The sequence below is a fragment of the Uloborus diversus genome, unplaced genomic scaffold, assembly GCF_026930045.1.
Source record: "Uloborus diversus isolate 005 unplaced genomic scaffold, Udiv.v.3.1 scaffold_15, whole genome shotgun sequence".
Taxonomy (NCBI): Eukaryota; Metazoa; Arthropoda; class Arachnida; order Araneae; family Uloboridae; genus Uloborus; species Uloborus diversus.
In genome coordinates, this window is record NW_026558209.1 from 121,193 (window position 1) to 144,770 (window position 23,578).

Genomic DNA, 23,578 nt, shown 5'->3' on the forward strand with positions numbered 1-23,578 from the left:
CCTGTAGTAGCTCTAATACACGCATCGCAACAAAAGTGCAGCGACTGATGAAAGTTTTTCAAAAGTCTCGTAATTGCCAACAGAGTGATTGGGATACATGTATTACAGCTGCCGGCCGCAAATTTCCTCATTCGCTTTAAAACTTTCTTAAAACCTAAAATGTTGTGTAAAATTATCTTTAAATTGTGTATAAAAATTAATATATTAAAATAAATGCATTAAATTGTGTAATAAATTTGTGACCTGTTTTGCATCCATCAGTTTCTGTCTTTGCGTGCATGCAGCGCGTCAGCGTTGAGTTTGTATCCATATGTTTCTTATGATTCTTGCTCTTATCCTCCCGTCTAACACCTTTTAATAATTTGCTCATGAGTTTAGACTCACCCTGTATACATGTATATCATATGCTTGTATGTAAGTGTCTACTCGAGTACGTACGCGTATATACGTGTCTTCCTGAGTATATAAGGGTTGGTATATATACGAGCATAAGCGCGTATATACGTGTATAGTCGAATGTATATCTGTATAGATAAAAAATACTTGCAGATACCCAAATACGTGTTTATTGGTGCATTTATGTGAATGCGTATATATACGTGCCTACACGGGTATATGCGTATACATACGTATATACTCGTATATTTAACCCTGTTTATTTTAAAAACAATACATATTAAGTGAAATTAATATTTAATTTATATCTGCCTTATTCTTAAACATTAAGTGACTTAAAAATAACAATATTCGTTAAGCCTAATAATATGACCACTTTACCCCATCTTACTTAAATTGTTCTAAAAAATCATTCAAAATAGATTCAGCTAACTGATAATGAGTAAGAGTTCTTGAGACATGTAGGAAGCTTCCTGTGCAGTCAATCTGTTCATAACTCGAACAAACAAAATTTCCTAAGGAAGTTAAAAAAGGTGTTTACATTTTAAAAATTTTCACATTTGCACAAAATATTTCTTTTTACCAAATAAAATTTTGCCAGCTGTAACATTTTGTATTTAAAATGTAGTTTCTAAATGCACTACCCTAAACTAAAATTTTCACATTCATTCGAACATTAATTTCCAAGCTATAGCCATTTATTTGAATTATGTCCACTTTACCCCATTGACCACTTTCCCCCACCAGACCCTATAAATTACTGTTAAAAACTGCTGTGGGCAGGTAAAAACGGCAGTATCCGCAGAACCCCTTTTTTTTTCACGCTTTTTTTTCAGCGGAATCTTGCACAATAAAGTATTTTTTTCGAAAAGAAAAGAAGGAGAGAAAAAAACTAGGGTATCATTAACCCAGAAGTAATTAAAAAAGACCGCTATCCAGAGGTAATTCCTGATTACTAAAAATTCGAAACATTTTGAGTTATATTTTAACTTTTATGGACAAGAAATCTGACTTGTCTTATAACTCTTCAAACCTTCACCACAAATTTAAACTCTGCCTTAAACAGTTTTTTTTACAAAATGGAAAATAACAATTTTCGATCAGAAATTTCCCCTATCTAAAAGTAATTCCTGGTCACTGAAAATTGGAAACATTTAAAATTATAGGTATTTACATTTTTATGTAAAAGAAATCTGTGTAGGACTTGTTTTATAACTCATAAAACTATCACCAAAAATTTAAACAAATCCTTAAACAGTTTTTTCAGAAAAGGGGTATTTGCAATTTTTGCTCAGGAACTTCTTTGGATCACCAAAGGCCTTTCTTACACTTTGGCTAAGTTTGCTTCGGCTAACTCAAAATGGTTTGTTTGTTTGTGCCTATGGCTCATACCAAGTCAGTAGTAGTACAAGTTTTCCGAAGTTTATTGGCATACAAGGGAACGCAAGGCAAATTTATGACACGTTAGGGCCGTTTCCATGGACACTTTTGACCTCCGAAAAAAACCTGCTTTTCACCGCATTCCGGTTATTAGCGGGTTTTATGTGGAATCTTTCTACTCCTGCTAGCTTCTGGAGTGAAAGCGGTGTTTTTATCCGGAATGCATTACGCGAAACAAGTTCGTCTACTAGCCGCTAAGGATGCTGGGTAAAAACCGCGATTTTTTGAAAATTTGATTTTGTTCTTTTTCTATTCAAATTTTATGAACATTTTCCCGAGCAAAATTATCATAAGATGGACGAGTAAATTACCAAGTTATCATAACGTGGAACCGTAACGTGGGCCAGTCAATTGGCGAGAAATTCATCATGCATTATTTGTAAATATAAAGGGGGACCAAAAGACCTTTTAATTTTCTACTACGGGCAAAGCCGTGCGAGTGCCACTAGTCATAAATACAAGCGCCTGACCGAAAGATAAGAAATAACCAAATATTTTTTTTTCTATTCGCATTTACTACTCTGCTTCTGTATGTACATTTAAACTATGATTTTTATATATATTTATCCAAGAACACTCTTCATCACACTTATTTTTACCTGTTTCACGTATCAACTAGTTACTCATGCGGAACATTAATGCGAATTCCATAGCATAATATTCCACATAATGCGAATTTCATAAAGTTGAACAAAACTAACCCAACGCTGTTTGATACAAACAATGTTCCAATGTACTTCTTGACGCGAATTTAAATACGAAAAAAAAAAAAAAAACTTTTTTCCCGAGGTTTTTCTCCCCCAGGTTTTCCCCAAGGAAAAAAATTTTCCCCAAAGAATTCCCCTCAAACCCATTTCCCCAAAATTTCCCCAGAGAGCACCAGATTTCCCCAAAATGGGGAATTTTCCCCCAATCTGGCAACACTGCAATGGGAGAACCTCTTTTTGCACGGAAACGGGGAATTTTTCAATCGTTTTTTTTTTGCGGAGGCAGACTGAGATTTACCGGGTCGAAAAGTTTGTTGTGAACGCGTCTAAAGAGAGGAAATCCCACCCAGGACACCGGGGGTATCGAGCCCCCAACCTCTGGCCTAGAGGACAAAGCTTCTGCTACAGAGTCACGGAGGTTCTCTGTAGCACTGTATATTACTTTTTGGGAGTTACACGATTTTGCGCAAATCAGCGATGTTTACCCAAGTTTTATCGACCTGTCATTTGAAAGGGTGAAAATACGCTAAAACTGGCATTGCTTTTATGCATAATAGGAAAGTTGCAACCTATTAAATGTTCATATTTTGGATATTGGATATTGTTAATTGACCCTCAAAACTAAAAAATTCACCATCGCCGAATTTTAAAACACCGTGATTGATTTTTAATGAATTTTTAAAAATCCACGCGCAAAAGTGCGCTCTTCTGAAACGTCACGAGACTACGTCACAGGGCGCGAATGGACAGCCTTCCGCCGAAGATCCCTTGTTTTAGCTACGAACATTTTGAGCGCGCTGATATTTTTATTTTTTAGAAATTCAATAATCCTTTTGAACACACTAGGGAGGTCGGATTCGTCAAAGCACAATCTAATAATCTTCCTCAAGTAACATCAATGATGATATTCGAATATTTCCGAGAGGATGAGAGGTTTAATGTTCCAGAAACGAGAGGAATTAAATGCGAGGAGATAAGCCTTTACGTTTCGTCTTCGAAGTCGAATGCACGTCCTTCGGTTTCTCCCCTATCGGAAGAGCGCATGACGTCACTTCCTATGCCATTTGACGTCACAACGCTTGAACTTTAAAAATTAATTAAAAAAAAACTACTTATCGTATCGCAAAATTTTTTTCACCTATGATGTTCATACATGTCACTCTATCATATAAAATTAAAATTGAAAAATCGAAAACTTCCCTATTGAAATCGCATTGTTTGTGAGTACAGTAGAAAATTGTAAATCTATAAAATAAATCAAAAAATAAATCAAGTTCGACTGTAAAGTCTTTTTGTCACATAAAGAAATAGTTTTTTCCGTTTGCTGCGATGGGAGATATCAGTCTTTCAATACGGAATATGTAGAGTAGTGTATTTTGCATTATATAATTGAGTAGCCTAATATCAAAGACGGACAAACGCCTTTACACTTTTTTTTCAGGACAGCTGATTTTCTGTATCATTGTTCCAACATTGTTAAATGACTTGAAAACTTAATAAATGGTAGATATGAGCATTTTAAAACAAACTAGCCTTAATTCGAGCAATTCCCCATTTTAAACTATAAAAAACTTGACCTCGAAAAATGCTATGTCCGGTTTTGATCCGAAAAATGTCTTTTGTCCGTTTTTGAAACTCATTTTTGAGTTCGAAGCCCATTTTCTCATCTGTTTTTGGTCTAGTGAACAAGGCTTAGGGTATTAAAAACAAAACTTTTGCTCATTAAAAAATATTTATTAAATCTATAAATAGATTTTCAAACAAATGCTTTATCAAAAGGAACTTAAAAAGTTAAAAAAAAAAAAATACAACGATTTTTATTTTGATAAATTTATCAAAATAAAAATCTTAATAATTTTTTTTTGTCATCTCATAAAACGTTTAATAACACAATGTCATCGCTTTCATCAGGTTCATCGTTAAAACATTCAATAGCAGAATTATTCCTGGAATTATTATTCGGTGTTTCAACACTTTCGTTATCCATATTGGGGTTTTTTAACAATAGCAGAAATAAAAACTCACAACAAATTCACAACACAAAACCAACGTACCGCCATTATTATTTACGAAGAAAATCTCCCTCCTCTAAGTCAAAACGAATCACGTGATCAAACTTTAAACTCTGATTGGTAGAAGTGCAATTGTCCACTTTTGATGTTAACTCTTCAAGCAGTTGTCCGATTTTGATACTAACACCCAACTTTGAGTATAAAAATTTATGGTAAATGTCCATTTATGAAATCAAACAAGTTAAGCATTGTGTTCCTAAACTTTCGAAGTTTCAGAATTGGCCACTACCTCAAAATCGACAAAAATGGCGTTTGTCCGTCTTTGATAATAGGCTACTCAATTCGACTTTTTTGTGGGTGATGTCCGTATTTTCTGAAGTTCATACGATGTTCTTAGTTTATTTACTGTGTAGTAACTCCTCACAGAGCATGAAAGAACTCTTCTTTTATGTTCAGACTAATGGCACCCACACGGCTTTGCCCGTAGTAGAAGATTAAAAGGTCTTTTGGTTCGCCTGTATATTTACAAATAATGGATGGTGAATTTCTCGCCAATTGGCTTGCCCACGTTACGGTTCCACGTTATGATAACTTGACAATTTACTCGTCCATCTTATGATAATTTTGCTCGGAAAAATGTTCTTAAAGTTGGAATAGGAAAAGAACAAAATGGAGTTTTCGAAAAATCGCTTCGAGGTGCACGCCTCCATGCTACAAACTAATTCTGTGCCAAATTTCATGAAAATCGGCCGAACGTCTAGTCGCTATGCGCGTCACAGAGATCCTGACAGACAAAGATCCGGACAGAGATATCCGGGCAGAGAGACTTTCAGTTTTATTATTAGTAAAGAAAACAATGGGAGTTAACTTTCGCAAAATTTAGTTTAACAAATATAATTAAATATTGTACTGTTATGTACTGTATTGTATTTTATTTACATAGATACCGTGTAGTCACTTTATTTGATTACTAGTGGTACCCGCACGGCTTTGCCCGTAATAGAAAAATTTAAAGGTCTTTTGGTTCGCCTGTATATTTACAAATAATGTGTGGTGAATTTTCTCGCCAATTGGCTTGTACTCATGTTATGGTTCCACGTTGTGATAATTTCGTATCTCGCCAATTGGCTTGTGCCCACGTTACGGTTCCACGTTATGATAATTTCGTAATTTACTCGTCCATCTTATGATATTTTTGTTCTTAAAATTGGAATAGAAAAAGAACCACATCGAATTTTCGAAAAATCGCTTCGAGGTGCACGCCTCCATGCTACAAACTAATTCTGTGCCAAATTTCATGAAAATCGGCCGAACGTCTAGTCGCTATGCGCGTCACAGAGATCCTGACAGACAAAGATCCGGACAGAGATATCCGGGCAGAGAGACTTTCAGTTTTATTATTAGTAAAGAAAACAATGGGAGTTAACTTTCGCAAAATTTAGTTTAACAAATATAATTAAATATTGTACTGTTATGTACTGTATTGTATTTTATTTACATAGATACCGTGTAGTCACTTTATTTGATTACTAGTGGTACCCGCACGGCTTTGCCCGTAATAGAAAAATTTAAAGGTCTTTTGGTTCGCCTGTATATTTACAAATAATGTGTGGTGAATTTTCTCGCCAATTGGCTTGTACTCATGTTATGGTTCCACGTTGTGATAATTTCGTATCTCGCCAATTGGCTTGTGCCCACGTTACGGTTCCACGTTATGATAATTTCGTAATTTACTCGTCCATCTTATGATATTTTTGTTCTTAAAATTGGAATAGAAAAAGAACCACATCGAATTTTCGAAAAATCGCTTCGAGGTGCACACCCCCATGCTACAAACTAACTTTGTGCCAAATTTCATGAAAATCGGCCGAACGGTCTATGCGCTATGCGCGTCACAGACATCCTCAGGACAGACTTTCAGCTTTATTATTAGTAAAGAAATGACATACTATTTTCTTAAACGGTATTTCTTTGGTTGTTTTCGAAAATCCTTACTACACGTGGTTACGTTTAGTTCGAATTTTCGATGTTGTGATGTAAGGGAGGGTGGCCCAAAGCCAATAGGCCTTCGTATGCGCCCCCCCTCATGATGTGTAAGCGGCGATGCATACGTATGTCGTGTTTACATGAGTACCCCTGTGTTTTAATCAGTCCCAGTGAAGTAGCAGTGAAGCGGCATGGCGCGACCAAGCTTTAAAAAAAAAAAAAAAAAAAAAAAAAATACATTTCTAAAAAAAAAAAAATTTTTGAATTTTGACCTCTTGAATTCAAATTATGTTTTTCGCAATCACGATGTGTGTCATCGTGATTCGCATCAATGTGTGTGGGGGTATGTGTGTCTGTGTATGAGTGTTTGTGTGGGGGGGATGTGTATGTGTGTGTAGGCATGTGTGTTTGTGTCTGTGTGCAGGCATGAGTGTGTGGGTAGTTGTGTGTAGGTGTGTGTAGGAGTAGGTGTCTGTATGTATGCGTGTGTGTATGTTTTTGTGTGTGTATGTGTGTGTGTGTGTACGTGCGTGTATGTATGCGTGTAAGTGTAGGATATGGACGCAACCCGGAGACGGTTTTTGCTAGAGGAGCAGCATCGTGAGGAGCTGGTCGATTGTGATGCTGCAGAGGGTGGCAGGGGGAAATAAAATGATAGCACGCCGAAAACAGTCAAATCAAAGCAAAAGCAATCGTGATTGCTCAAAAAATGAAGTTTCGTAACTTGTGAATAATAGAAAACCATCTTATTTTTTTGATTGTCAATAATATTACGTTATTCTGACACCATCCACCAACAAACCACGATATTCATTTCGTTTGTTTCTTTTTTAAATATTTAAGGTTATGATTATTGAAATAAAACACGTGCCTTTGGGCAAAGCGGATATAGGATTTAATCATATATTTATTTATAATTTTTTTCTTGACTCGTGTGCTGACTTAGATTTTCTAATTGAATAGAATAAGTATAACTTTAAAAAGTTATTTTTCAGAATGGCAATTAATTAGTCTATTAATTTAATCAGTTATTTCTTTATGTTTTATGAACAAATGTGCTGACTATAATTGAATAAGTACAACTGTTTAACATTTTTTTACATAATGGCAGGTAGCTAATCAACTGTTTTAATCATTTATAACTTCATATTTGATTGGCAAATGTACCAAACCACAATTAGTTAAGCTTACCCGCTTTGGATTCCCTGGTAGGCCAAAGCGAGTTTTTTCGTTAAAAAATTGATGGTTACGAATTGGTTCGTAAAAAATTGATAATAAATAAATATTGAATTTGAAATGATACAAAAATCACTTTTTATTTTGAAGTTCAAGATCCCAGCTAGGAAATAAAACCTGTTTTACCCGCCTAAAATTCTAATTATTGGAATCCAAACTTAGAACGGTCTGTTACTGTGGAGCCTTGTCTGCTATTGGTGTAATAATCGGTATCTTAAGCTTAAATTTCAGGTAAAAATCTTACCATTTTCCGATTCTTTCGGGCGTTTGCATCTTTTGACTTCATGGAGAGTTACTAAAATTGATTAAAAAAATCACAGTACTATCAAACGAAAAAAAATTCAATATATTAACAATATTTACAAATTCAAAAAACAAGCTTTGCAAATCGGACTGTATTAAAAAATCATTTTCGTTGTTCTAACGATTCTATTTATTTTTTATCTCAATCAGTTCACTTCAAATCACGAAATCGGTGGGCGAAAGGAAAAGTTCAAAAAATAAAAGTTCAAGGCTAACCTTGATCGCGACAATTGGTGACTTCACCCTACATGACTCCGGAACAAAATTACAATCTTCAAATTTTATTTTTTGAGATTAATTTTGATCTTTAAACAACCGTCCAGGAGCTCATTCAACGTTTTCATAAAGTTATTTAGTTAGATGAGTTTATTGGGTTTAATATTTTTAGGTGAAAATATGATAATTTTGTTGCAAAATTGTTCGTTTGGTAAAAGCAATTACGATGTTTACAAATGCTCGAAATCACTAAACAAATTTGCAGCGAATTCGTCACACTTTGGCAAGTGGCCGAACGATACCTGTTTGAAAGTCTTAATTTTATTTCGCATGTTTTTTTTAAAAGGAATATTAACATTTTTATCATGTAAATAAGAAATGGATAAAAAAGCCTCCACAGCTATAACCAAATATTTATAATAATATTTATTTTATATATATTATTATAAATTTTAAATATTATTATAATATAATTATAATAATATTTAAAATTTATATATTAAAATATATATAAATTTATATATTAAAATATTATTATAAATTATAAATATTATTATAATATTTATTTTATATATAAATAAAATAAATATTTTACCAAAGTAATCCATAAAACTTGAACCCATAGTATTTCCTTATCATTGAGGATTACGGTAAAAATAGAATCCTGAAACATTTTTACAAAAAATTAAAGTTGAAGTTTATGTTTTGATGATGTATTCACGGGATTGCTCAGAACAAAATACAAGTTTTTTCCATCCATCAAGGAAGCTATATTCAATGTCCACAAATTCTTTCCCGTAGAATAAAATGCTCAAAGGTTTATTAAAAAAAAGTTATTTATTTTTTTTAACCTTAAAGTGGGCGCGTCTTCTATACCAAAATTGAAGGTGGCTCGTATTTCTCAGATACGCTATTGTAAAATATAATATTTTCAAGAGATGAAATGTAGAAATTTCGTTCTAATTAGCTAAGAGTTAGCAAGTGCAATTTATTTAAAAAAAAAATCCGTTTTAAAACACGAAAACAATCTGCCTTAAAAAACAAAAACAATGTAAAATAACCAATGAATTACTAGAATTTACCTAAACATAAAAAAAAAAAAAAATGTCGATGTTTTACCTCAATTCAACTATTTACATGAATAACAAAAGACTAAAGATAATATGAAAGTTAGAAAAAAAAAAACCCGTCAAAAACAGGGTAAATGTTCCACCATTTAAATTTGTTCCACATTCCCCAACCTCTTACAACTATATAATGTGCTGCACTTCATTTATATTGTAATTATATTCTGCCTTGTGTTAATCTATTTCTAATGTTTGAAAATAAATCAGTAATCTAATAGGAAGCTAAACATTCTGTTTCATATCCAATGAAAAAAAGCTTTATCATTTAATTTTTCGCCGTAACCTGATGATGAAGTTACTAAAATATCCGAAAAATATTCTTAATTTGGAGAGTGGGCACTATGTAAGTTTTGTAGTTTTGTACCAAAAAAAAAAAAAAAAACGATTTTTTTCTTGGTAGTGAATTAAATCATGAATAATTAATTATGAATTATTATCTAAAATTAATGTGTTTAAAAGACTCCATAAGGTTAGAACATTGATCTGTGTTCATAAACATACCTTAATTATTAAAAACCATGCATATGTAGACTTTGGAACGTGTCCTAAGGTACAAAATGTTTGGCTGTCAAAAGGTACAATCACCACGTAGTTTAAGAAAAACCAAAACAATGATCAATCAGGATGCACTATCAATATTTTATCATAACCGAAATATTTTAAGTACTTCTCTTTTATAAAAAAATAAAATTCCGTTCATTAAATTTACTAATACAAAGTCAGAAAATGAAATAAAAATGAAGAAACTATTTACTTTGGAGTCGGAAAGTTTTCTTTCTCTCACAAAATCGCCAATTTTACTCATTTGATGCTGATTACTATGAGATGGCACGGATAGTAATGGTGCTATAGCTGATTGCTATGGCACCATTTAGTGGTGAAGGTTACTATCAGAGACTACAAAAAAAAACATGGCTGCTAAAAATAGATTCTTAGAAATTAGCTGTGTTTGAAGGTACATACGTCCCAAGCAAGGGCACCCATATGGGTTGGGGGGGGGGGGGGGGAGAGCACGTGGGGGCTCAAGCTCCCTCTTAGAAATTAGAACTTCCTTGCTTTAAGTATTTTTTCTTTGCAAAAATGTAAAAACATTTCTTCTCCTAGCAATTAATGAATAAGTTATTAAAAATGTCAAATTTTAACAACTCTAATCTGTACTGAAATTGGTTTCTATGGGGAAAATATCTGAGTCCCCCTCCCCCTTAAAATTTTATATATGGGCGCCCATGGTCCCAAAGTACAACACTCTCCCCTACTCCTAAAAGTTAAGTAAAATACACTGCTCGACATTGAAAATGCAACACCAAGAAGGAGTGATCAGAAAGTGATGAAATTTGGAAAAAAGACAGAGACAGCAAGGAATAATAAATGATCTTCATTTCAAAATGATAGGCAGAATACAGAGCGAGAACGGCGTCGGCTCAGTAGGATGTAGGACAGCGATACACGAAGAAACACGTTTAGGCATAGAGTCAATAATGGTGCAGATGCTGTCCGTTCCCTTTCAACCATTTGCCACAGTTTTTTCTATTGAACTACAGAGTCTGCAAACGGCGTCCAATCACATGTTCGATTGGTGACAGGTCAAGAGAGTATGGTGGCCATCTGTGTGCCTTGGAGAGCATGTTGGCAGAGGCGAGCACTGTGTGGTCGGGCGTCACCCCCGACTCTTCACCCGTCAATCTTGCCACATTTCGTTGTTCCAACCATCTTCGGCACAGCCGATGCACCGTGCTCGCATCCATGTGGGTATCAACTGCGATTTGACGTACGGACCAACCTCCCCTTCTCAGTCCGATCACCAAACCCCCCGTAAAATCGTCTTATCTGCTGGAAGTGCCTTCGTTGACGGCGGCCTGGCATTCTCTCGTGTTACACGTATCCTCCAAGATAAAAACAAAATTCCTTCGATAATTCTCCAGTCAGAAACAACGACACGAATATTGCCCATTCTGCAAGTTCCTTCCCTTATATCTTACTTCACGTGCGTCGGAGAGCTGCGCATTTCACATCATTTACATAACTCGGTGATGTACGTCTACTCTAAAATTTGCATAAATTTCCGAACACTCCTTCTTGGTGTTGCATTTTCAGTGTCGAGCAGTGTATAATTGTAATTTGTGAGTTTAGAGCTAAACAATTCAACGATGGAGTGAGCATTTTCTTGTTTCTTTTTCCCACAGTAGACGGCGACCCGCAGCTGTTTTCCGGCCTCGAGGGTCGAGAATGCGTCAACTGTGGCGCCATTTCGACCCCGCTCTGGAGGAGGGACGGCACCGGCCACTACCTGTGCAACGCCTGCGGCCTCTACCACCGCATGAACGGCATGAACAGGCCCGTCGTCAAGAACCAGAAGAGACTGGTGAGTTTCCTTTTACCGTCGTCATTAATGGTGACCGGGCGACGTCAAATAGGCTCGTGGTCACAATGTCCTCCAAGTGAAACGATACCTCTGGCGGGCCGTGGTAGCCCGATCGGTAGAGTGTCGGATTCGGGGCCGGAGGGTCCTGAGTTCGAACCTCGATGGTCGAAGACCCACCGTCGTGATTAAAGGGGACTGGGCGACGTTAAATAGGCTCGTGGTCTCAATGTCCTTCAAGTGAAACGATACCTCCGGGGGTGCTAGCACCAGGTAGCTATTAGCTCCTGGTCTAGTTCTAAATTCTCATTAACTGTTCGATCCGGTGATGGCGCTGCCATCTATCGGTATAAAAAATAATGGAGGCAAGGCACTTAGTATGCAGTCCTCGACATAAATACAGTTGTAGTCAGTTGTGACTCGGAATCGAATCGAATCGAGTTTCTTTTTACCGTCGTCATTAATGGTGACTGGGCGACGTTAAATATCTCGTGGTCACAATGTCCTCCAAGTGAAACGATACCTCTGGGGTGCCAGACCAGAAAGTTATTCGGCTCTTAGCCTGGTTCTAAATTCTCGAACTGTCCATAGATGGCACCACCATCTATTGTGTTATCTTCTGAATTCAAGGCGCCTTCCTTCATAGTTTGAGGGCTAGAGGTCTCTTTGATAGTTAATAGTTGAGTTTCCTTTTTACGAACTATATTCCTCCCGAGTTCATCTTTGCCTTGAAAGGGAGCAACTCCGTCGTTGTTATCGCACCCAGAGACTGAAGTTTAGCCTTGCTACGGATTCATCAGTCTGGAATAGTCAATAACCCAGTTGGAGGAAGGTGTCAGGGAGTCCCTGACAAGGAAGGAGTTGCAGTCGCTGATAACCATGATCACTAGCGCAGAATACACGTGATCACTAGAAATACCTTCTGGAGGTTTTTTTTTGGATCAAAATACCTTCTGGAGGAGGATTTTGATCAAAAAAACCTTCTGAAGAGGATTTCGTGATCAAAAAACCTTCTGGAGTTTTCTTTTTTGGACCAAAAATAACTTCTGGAGGGTTTTTTTTTTGACCAAAAATACCTTCTAGAAGGGTTTTTTATTGACCATAAATACATTCTGGAGGGTTTTTTCTGACCAAAAATACCTTCTGGAGGAGTTTTTTTCCACCAAAAGTACCTTCTGGAGGAGTTTTTTTTCCACAAAAAATACCTTCTGGAGGGGTTTTTTCACCATAAATACCTTCTGGAGGTTTTTTTTTGGATCAAAAATACCTTCTGGAGGAGGATTTTGATCAAAAAAACCTTCTGAGGAGGATTTCATGATCAAAATTACCTTCTGGAGTTTTTTTTTTTTTTTGGACCAAAAATAACTTCTGGAGGGTTTTTTTTAACCAAAAATACCTTCTGGAAGGGTTTTTTATTGACCATAAATACCTTCTGAAGGGTTTTTTCTGACCAGAAATACTTTCTGGAGGGTTTTTTCTTCCACCAAAAATACCTTCTGGAGGAGTTTTTTTCCACAAAAAATACCTTCTGGAGGGTTTTTTTTTCCACCAAAAACACCTTCTGGAGGGGATTTTTCGATCAACAAAAAAACCTTCTGGAGATGATTTCGTGATCAAAAATACCTTCTGAAGGTTTTTTCGGACCAAAACAGCCCTTTTATATGCATAAATTACTGTATTGGAATTTGTATTTATGTAAAAACCAATGGCTCTGGGGGTGTCCCCCTCCCCCTTGGCTTCGCCACTGACCATGATGACTATCAGTTTGGAATAGTCAGTAACCGAGTTGGAGGCGGCTGTCGAGAATCCTTGACAAGGACGAAACTTCAGTCTCAGGGTGTTATAACCAACCCATCAATCTGGAATAGTGAATAACCGAGTTGGAGGCAGGTGTCAAGAGTTCATAACAAGGACAAACTGCAGTATCTGGATGCCATAACCGAGCTGTCGGTATATTGCATGTAGTTCTACCTCAGCACTGACTTAGGGGAGGTAATTCACTAAATAACTTTCTGATGTTGGTGGCGAAAACCTCGAAGTATTCGTACTAACTTCAACGATTATTAGTAAGCTGTATGTTATAGCTTATCACCTAAAGTTCTGTTCTTTATTTTGCGATTTGAGGATCACCATTGTTTGCGAACTGTCCCTGGTGTGCTAAATTAATCTTAGCTACCAGTTTGAAGGTCTTTCAGCTTGAATGAGACAGCATCTGCCTCCATCTCTGTTATAGACTATTCCAGACTGATGGGTCCTTAACAAGGTCTCAAATTTAATGGCCTGAATGCCGCTATGAATGTTAGGATGCTAAAAGAGGGATTTTCACGAATTCTTTCCATCCCAAGACTTTCTTTTGAAATTCACCGATGCAACTAAAGATGTAGATCTTCTGCTATGACTTTAGTTTAGTTGCTATCAGGATTTAATGTGAGCCAGAATGTGTACCAGACTCTTATGATCTTCAAGCTTATTTTCCTGTTTAATTAAGTTGAATGTTTTTTGAGATATAAAAACCCACATAAAATTGAAGGAACTGTGCACCCTGTGAGCTCTCATGCACAAATTAAGCCTGTGTGCTACTGAAATGGGAAGATTGGGCGCCGTCGATTGGGCACCGCCAATTGAGCGCCGGGAACTTTGGGCGCCGGTAACATTGGGCCCAAGTTTCTGGCACCCAATGTGCTCGGCGCCCAATGTTCCCGGCCCTCAAGGTACTCAGCGCCCAAAGTTCTCTGTGCCCAAAATGTTCGGCGCTTAATGTTCCCGGCCCCCAAAGTACTCAGCGCCCAAAGTTTTCGGTGCCCAAAATGTTCGGCGCTTAATGTTTCCGGCCCCCAAAGTACTCAGCGCCCAAAGTTTTCGGTGCCCAAAATGTTCGGCGCCCAATGTTCCCGGCCCCCAAAGTACTCAGCGCCCAAAATTTTCGGTGCCCAAAATGTTCGGCGCTTAATGTTTCCGGCCCCCAACGTACTCAGCGCCCAAAGTTTTCGGTGCCCTAAATGTTCGGCGCCCAATGTTCCCGGCCCCCAAAGTACTCAGCGCCCAAAATTTTCGGTGCCCAAAATGTTCGGCGCTTAATGTTTCCGGCCCCCAAAGTACTCAGCGCCCAAAGTTTTCGGTGCCCTAAATGTTCGGCGCCCAATGTTCCCGGCCCCCAAAGTACTCAGCGCCCAAAATTTTCGGTGCCCAAAATGTTCGGCGCTTAATGTTTCCGGCCCCCAAAGTACTCAGCGCCCAAAGTTTTCGGTGCCCAAAATGTTCGGCGCTTAATGTTCCCGGCGCCCAATCTGCGGTGCCTTATCTTCCTAGATCGTTATGCTACAGGGTGTCCAACAGGACAAAGGACAATTTGAAATGAAATAAATAATATGTTTATTGTGAAAGCCATAGCACTATCCTGCACAGAAATTTGGAAATCAGTACCTAAAAGTGCCAACAGGTGGTGCTACACGCCACCTGTTGGCACTTTTGATTGTGATTGCTTAGTTTGTGATTGCAATATGAGTCCCTATAAATAGTGCTGCAAAGGTTGGACGATAATACCAGTAGGGTAGAAAGGAGAGTTCTGCCCCAAGAGGCGGCTCTGCGGCTATGAGCCGCCTCCCAATCCCTCCGCCTCCCTGATGCCGCCTCCACCGCCTCCCAATCCCTCCGCCTCCCTGATGCCGCCGTCCATTGCCCCTCTGACCTCCCCCAGCCGTTCCTTCCCTCCCCCAGCCGTTCCCTCCCTCGCCGCGTGAGTTGAGTTGTCCGTGAAAGATTACGAGGTTTCTGGTTGTCATGACAACCAGAGTTTTGGGATGGCAACACTCAACGTTTCGGATGTGAATATTTTTACGCGAACTTTGAAGATTTTATTTTTGCAATGCTCCTGGCGCCATCTATTGAGAGGTTGATTTTTTATTTCCGAACTTTGAATAATTTCGACGAATGGTTGTCAAGACAACCAAAGTTTCGCGAATTTAATTATTTTTATTTTTTACAGAGTGTCGCGGTTGGGAATCGAACACGCGTCCGCCAAAAAGCATTGACGCTTTAATTGACGCGCGCATGCCAATTAAGCCACCAATGCTTTCGAGCTAGAGGAAGTTAAAATGAAACTCAATATAATTTTCACATGAGGTAAATGTACATGGCGCCATCTGTTGAGACTTTGAGTATTTTTTTCTGGACTTTGAATAATTTCGACGAATGGTTGTCAAGACAACCAAAGTTTCGCGAATTTAATTATTTTTTGAATATTTTTCGCGAATTTGATTATTTCAATGCTTTATGAACTTGGATTATTTTTCATGAATTTGATTATTCATTTTAGATTTCAAATTTTTTTTTACATTCAGGTCTTAGACTAATTCGACGTCTTTCGTTCTTTTGATTATTTTCGAGCGTTTTCAAACTTTAAACATTTTTTCACAAAACTTTTTTTTTCATAGTACCAATCAGCTTTAATATTCAATATGATTTATACATTTTCATGAGTTATGTTTTAATCGCGTTATTAATCGTTTACACTGTCATTTTATTATTTTCATGCATTTATTATACTTGTAAAAATAAATCCCAACTCTGTTATATTTATCATTCTTTCGGTGATTCTTTTTTTTTTTTTTTCGGACTTTGAATAATTTCGACGAATGGTTGTCAAGACAACCAAAGTTTCGCGAATTTAATTATTTTTATTTTTACAGAGTGAAATAGGATCTTTAAGATTGAAAATAAACTTTTGTTTTAAGTTGATGGTCCCACCAACCAGCCCGGTGTATCAAATACACCCCATCAACTTTTTTTTTTTTTTTTTTTTCATCAGCCGATGCATACCAATGCAGCTAATTTGGAATAAGTACCAAAATAAAATTTTTCTTAAATAAAATTTAATGAAATAAAATTTTCTCAAAAAAAAAAAAAAAATCAAAGAAGGGCTCTAGAAGTGCTAAAAGACACAAGTCCCTTTAAAATGTGCTGAAATAAAATGCAACTTTTTACGATTCCCCTTCCGAAAATAAACATTCCCCTCCTTTTGAAACGTTAGTCTTTCTCCGTATGCGTCAACGAATTCACGCATCAGTGAACACGCGAAAACCACAAATGGTCAAAGGGGAGGAAGATAAGAACTTCTCTCTCTCTCTCTTTCACACATACACACAATGGAAGGAAAACATTTCTCAAATGATTTCATTCTAGCGTTTCTTCTAAGTCTTTAAATAGTTTTATTCATATAATATTTTTTCTCAAACTATTATTTAAAAAAAAAAAAATGTATAAAATAAATTGTCATAGTTGAAAATACATACAAATAAAAACAGAGAAATTGAACCAAATACATTAATTTTAACATACACATTACTAATAATAATGAAAGTACTTACAGATAGGTGTTTAGACTTTTAAAATATTTAAAATCAATTTCTTGTATCATACTATCATATATCCAAACCGATTGTGAAATTTTACTTGCAAGTTCATTTAAATTAACAGTTAGAAAAATATAATTTTCGCTGCATAGATATTTCGAATGAAAGTTTTGCGACATACACTCATGTTTCGATTGCGTTTGATACAATATTTTACATCTCGCACAGCGATAGTTTTCGTTCAGACAATCATGCATACTGCTCAACATACGCTTATGAATTTTACTATGTTCGTTAATCACTTTTTTCGGTTTAAATTCATCACGATAAACACGGATCATATCTTGTAAAATCGTTGAAAACATTATTTCGAGTAATTTTTCCATAATCATGCAAAAACTATTCACTAAGCACTTCGCAGATTCACTATGAAGTACGAATTTTTCATTGTTGAATATAACATTCGATTCAGAGATATCAACATGATACATTGTACATTGTCCTGCTACATTAAATACAATTATTTCATTGTATGCAACAAAACTGCAGTCTTTATACACAAGATTAAAACTGCACATTTTTCCCATGAAGTCGACGAAAGCGTGAGGTGAGAAATTAATTTTTTTCCCATTACTGCAATCTTCAATCATCATTACTATACTTCCATTTGGTTTAACCACAACATATAGAAAGGTTCCCAATTGTAAATCATAAGCTTTTATCTTTCTCTCAGCAAATCGTGGAAGGGTACCTTTTAGATTTGCATCAACCCGGTCATCGGAAGGAAGAATGGGAGTCAACCCCATGGGAGGTCTTTCGTTCATATTGAGAATCTGATGGGGTCCGTTTTCTTCGATCAAGCTTGTTGATGGTGCGGGGGGTTTCTCCAACGTTGGAAGTTCAATTTGTTCGGCAGGAGTACACTTCTCGTCCACAGCATTCACAATGTTTAATTCACAACTTTCAAAAACAGATTGAGATGCGGTGTATCGACTCGGAACTTTTTTTCGTAGAGGAGAGCTGTCCGATGCAATTACCGTTTCAGGATGATTGAAGAGAGGGAAATCATCCACATCTCGAATCGCAAAACGTTTTGAAATTGGACTTGTCATGATATTAGCCTCACGCAATGCGAACATCAAAATCGTCAATGTTCAATCCTAAGCGATTTAAACCTCTTTGCATGGCAACTTACAACGTGCAAATGAGGCAATTCTAATCAGGTCGACTCATACGAAAGGTTGAAGATCACATGATCGAATATAGATTAATCATCACACGCGTTGATAATGATTACCCTTCGGTCAGTGATGATTAAGCACCGGACGGACACAGTTTGAAAACACAGGATGGTGAATCAGCTGATTAAGCATTGATAAGATGTCATTGCTATGTCCCTTCCTCTGGGCACGTGAGGTCGATGATTAACTATCTTGTGATTATCAATCAGAGCGATTACAGCGCCACGACTGGAAGTGAGGTTGTTATCTTGATAAAATTTTCGTTCTCGCTCAGATTTTTATGTGTGGTGTTCAGTTGCTCGGTGCTCTCTCCCTCTCTTCAAGAATGGATTACTTACTAAGTGCAAATGGTTTGAATGTTCTAGTTAAAGAACAATTCTACACTCGTGAAGTCGCCAACAACATATTCAATGAACTGCTGAAATTGCCGTTCCAGACTATCAATGTGATCGTCCATGGGAGACACTATACCCCAAAACGCAAAAGTTTCGCATTCGGAGATACTGGACTTGATTACCAATACTCTGGCACGTCGAACCCTGCACACGAATGGACTCCGGTGATGTTGCGAATAAAAGAAGATGTGGAAGCTGCGACTGGACAATCGTACAACTACGCGTTATTGAACTATTTTCCCGATGGGACCGCGGCATTGGGCTCGCATAAAGACGACGAGAAAAGCGTAAACCCCTCCAACGGTGTTGCCTGTGTGAGTCTGGGTGCGTCCAGAACGCTGACATTTGAAAGACGTGGATTTCAACCTCAAGAATTACTATGTCGCCATGGCAGTATGTACGTGATGTTACCACCTACCAATGAACTATTTACGCATGGAATTAAACCTGACAAAACTGTGACTTTACCGAGGATTAGCATTACATTTCGAAACATAGTGACTGACGCAAACCCGCCTACAGCGAAACGAATGAGAATGGATGATGATGCCTCCCTCTTCAACCAGCTTGAAATTTCGACAAGCATCATGTCTCAAGAAAGCGATACAACAATGAACTTTGCTTCGCCTCATGCCTCAGTGGATCCCTCCCCCGTCGTTTCTCCACTTAGTGAAGGAGAAAACCCTACACTCCCTCGGGACGATTGGTTGGAAAAGTTCCTTTCGAGCTCCCTTCAACGTTTTGAAGAGAAAAAGAACAACATTAGAAGTTTACCGACAGATTTGAACATCAGTGTATGCCTACGACAAAATGGAAAAATCGTAATTCAGTTAGAAAATACTGTTTCGGGTGCCGAAGTGAATTTTCAACCACCGAGTTGGCTGCATTTTTTAACAAAAATGTGGGACTTTAATTCCCACTACGCGAGTAGTAACTTTGTCGTTGGAACGGATGCTATTGTTATTACCAGAGAAAAGCAGTGCGAAGTGCATCAGTTAGAAGAAGTCGACGGTAAAATATGTATACAAAAACCTCCCGTTTTATTACGAGACGATGTAAGAAAAATTTTGAAAGAAGAAGATGACGGTATTCTAGGAGAGATCCTCCGTGTAATGTTCACTATATTTCGCGAAATGCTTTGTACTGAACAAAAAAAGATTCAAGCTCCAATGATTGATGAAGTTGAAGCGAAAGAACTTGTACACGATTACTTCATTGAAGAAATGCGGCGAACTGTATTAAAAAACTTTGAGTGTGGTGGATGTAAGGTAGATCATCCCTCACAAAGAAGACATGAATGTATGTCGTTAACCACAAAAGAGAAATATACCTTATTGTGTGAAAATGAAAATATTTTCACTACTATGAACTTTGTCGAACTTTGCGATAGCATTTCCGAAAAAATATGTTTAAGTGAGACTCAAATTGCAATGTTTACAGTGGATTATTTGAAGGAGCGAACGGCTGATTTGTAAGTAGTTTTTGTATATACTATTTTTATTTGTTCAATAAATGTATTATTCCATTTAACTGCATTTATTGTTTTCATTTGCATGCAGCGAAAATAATAACGAGACAGAATTAATGAACTAAAATATTTTATTGATACATAGTATCCCATACAAAATCGGGCTGTCTTTTCGCCCTTTTCATTCTAGGTGTATCGAGAGACGAAGGTACATTGACAGCTTTAGGTACAAAAGTTGGAGTCACATCTGTTAAATACTTATTTTTCACAAAATGTTTGGGTACATTTATTTCATTTAACGTGTGTAAAAATTCATCTTTCCATGGTACATGAATATTTTTTCGATTGCTGAAAATTAAATTCATCAGATCCGCAATATTACTATTCGGAATGTTTTGTTTTTTATAAATAATTTGTCCTTTTTCATTCCATGATAAAAGATCGGAATGTTTCTTCAGGAGATCCAACAGATTTCTTGCTTGATGCAGGTAATTCTTTGCAACACTTTTCAGTATCGTAGATTCATAATTTTCAGTTTTTGTTATTTTTCTTTCTTCTTCTTCTTCTTCTTTTTCAATAACTTTATTTTCTTGAGGTTGGGTCCATCTTGGGTTGAATTCTGTCATGTTCAACTTCCTTTGTAGCAATTCTGTATATTTCAATAACTTTTCATGATCCGCTAACTTGCTCTGTAAAATCTTTAACATTTCACGATCCAATTCACTCAACTGATTGGAAGTGACTGTATGTTTCAGAAATATTTCCTCGGGAACCAAGGAATATTTCTTAGCGTGTTCCATTTCCAAGAATAGTTGATAGTACGCTTACAGCTGCGGGGATTAAAAAATTCAAAAATCCACCTTTTTGAACAACCAGCTTCCGCTTTTTTGACAATGCTAATTTGCGATTTGCTAATTTGCGCAAAGTTGTCTTGTGCTTTGACAAGTTCTTCTTTTGATGTTTCGATAGAGGAATATTTCCTTTCAGTGTGTTGTGACAGCACTCACAAATTGCTTTGATACATTTCACATCAATCTTTTTCAATAACTCTTTTTGAAGTTTTGCTGGACAGATTTGCAGAAGGTGCAGCTCGTTCAGTTGTTGCTTGGTAATTGTCATGATGACAAATGAATGTTATTATTTATACCCATTCATTTTTATAGTATTTTTCTCTGATATATATATTGAGTTTGATTGGGTAAAATATTTGTGCGCAGACGCATTTCCTCGGGTGTTTCATTTTTCAAATCGATTAACAGATATGAAAATTTCTCCTTCGTCGCATCCTCATACACTTCTTGAAAAAATTTTAAATGTCTTGGAAAAATTTGTTTTCCTAAATGAGTCACTTGACTCAAATCTCTCCTATTTTTGAAAAGAAGAATATAATGTGCGTTTAAAGTAATTTCACGCATTTCTTTTCCTTTGTGGAAAAAGTTTTGTGTGATGAAAATTACAGATATATTCATATGATGACTTCCACGCGTGAACAATTTAGTCATGACTTCATTTTTACCGCAAGAATGCATTAAATCATCAATTATGTAAACCGTATAATTCCCTAAATACTCTCGGTAATTTGAAGGAAATCCTTCCACAAACGTCACATCGGGGATCGTATCTTATAATTCTTGATAGATCCCGTAGAACCATACAATTTTGTCGGGGACAATTGAAAACATCTCACGTTTATGTTTGATGAGATCGGCAACGAAAAATGACTTTCCCGAAGAAGTTGGTCCGGCTGCGACCATCGTAAAAGGAACCTCCAACTTTGGAAACTCCATGGCGAATGAGAGACAGACAAAGAAAATATTCGTTTAAATATATTTATTGATTAAAATTTGGAAATACATGAAAACGTTTTGCTACAAAATTGTATACAATCTTATCATTACAAACATGCGAATCTATAAAAGAAGACAATATATTTTTCAAGGAATGTCCACGACATTTTGAATACAAATAATAAATACAATATTGACCACATACTGCCGTGACATTGCTTTGCAATGTCATGGGATTAAAATTTACATTTGAAAATTGTGATACAAAATCATCAATGTGTCCTTTGAAAAAAGAAGGCGGATTCCCATAAGAATCGAAAAATTCCAATTGTTTTCCGTCTACATAAAAAGCCACCCAATGGCTTCCGGCTTCCGTCGAAGTATCCACGTTTGCAATAAAACAAGAGGGCGTCGTATCGATGACAATGTCCGCCAGATGATCACTGGGAAACACACCCAGAAAATATTTTTTGGTAATTGAGTCACTTTGAAGAATATTCTGTATTTGATTTGAATCCATTTTAATTTGCAAAATCACACAACACGTGACGAGATTTTGTAATTTCAATCACGTTTTGAAATTCGGCATAGATCAATAATGATAGCGTTTCTTCGATGGCAGTGCTAAATTTAATTTCAACTCTCAAATTTCCTTGATGTTGTAAATTTAAATGAGGACCGTTGCATAGGTCTGCTGTGAGATCAAAATTGTAAAGTGTCGTTCCGCGTGCGAATTGTTCACGAGACAAATAGATACCCTTATCACTATTGAATCCATCAAACAAACTGTGATAGGCACGAATGTAATTATTATTTTTAAAATCCAATTCCATAGGTTTACTTGGTACGGGTTGACCATCAACGTAAATAGAGATGAAATTTACATCGTGGTGTGAAAATAAGAAAGGGTTCTTTGAATATTGTCCATTCATAGCCGCATTTTCAATGCATGCGATCACTACTCTTTTCGGCATCGCACCTAGAAATACATTATCTTGCATGAAGGAAAAACTTCCTTTCGAAATAGAATAAGTTTTGCATAAAACTCTGTCGATGGGATACTTGGCAGAACTTTTTTCTAAAGCTTTCACATGACCTAGCGAAACTCCAGGACTCACTTGAACTTTTCGTATAAATAATGACGCATGTTCTAATACCACTTTGTATGCAGCATCCACTTTTGACGATAGAAGACAAAACGCTGCATTGCTTCGAGTCATTTTAATTTTAATATCGACTAAATTTAACATGAGTCGATTCTGTTGGAATATGTCACAGTGTAATTGTCCGATCATATCAAATGTTTTACTGTGTTTACTGAGCTCATATCTTGATTTCAATCCGGGTCCAGCATTCACAGCCTTGGGGTCGATTTCTTCAGGATCTTCGTCTTTGTAAAACAGCTCACAGGTAAGTTGACTTTTCTTGGCATCTTCTCCATAATTTAGCAGAGTTTCAATGTATGCACGATATGGATAAGTGTTGCTTGCAGATGAAATATTTCGTTCATTCAAACTGATGTCGATTTGTGAGAACAGAGAATGGAGAAATAAG

The 23,578-nt window shown here is 36.7% G+C and overlaps 1 protein-coding gene across 2 annotated transcripts in view; it reads left to right on the top strand.

Moving 5' to 3' along the window:
• Positions 1–23,578, top strand: part of LOC129233016 (uncharacterized) — an 85,737-nt gene that overhangs the window by 26,721 nt on the left and 35,438 nt on the right. For both annotated transcript variants that reach the window (XM_054867096.1, XM_054867097.1), the window contains exon 2: positions 11,607–11,785. In XM_054867096.1, the coding sequence (XP_054723071.1) occupies positions 11,607–11,785 (179 nt within the window). The remainder of the gene's footprint in view (positions 1–11,606; positions 11,786–23,578) is intronic.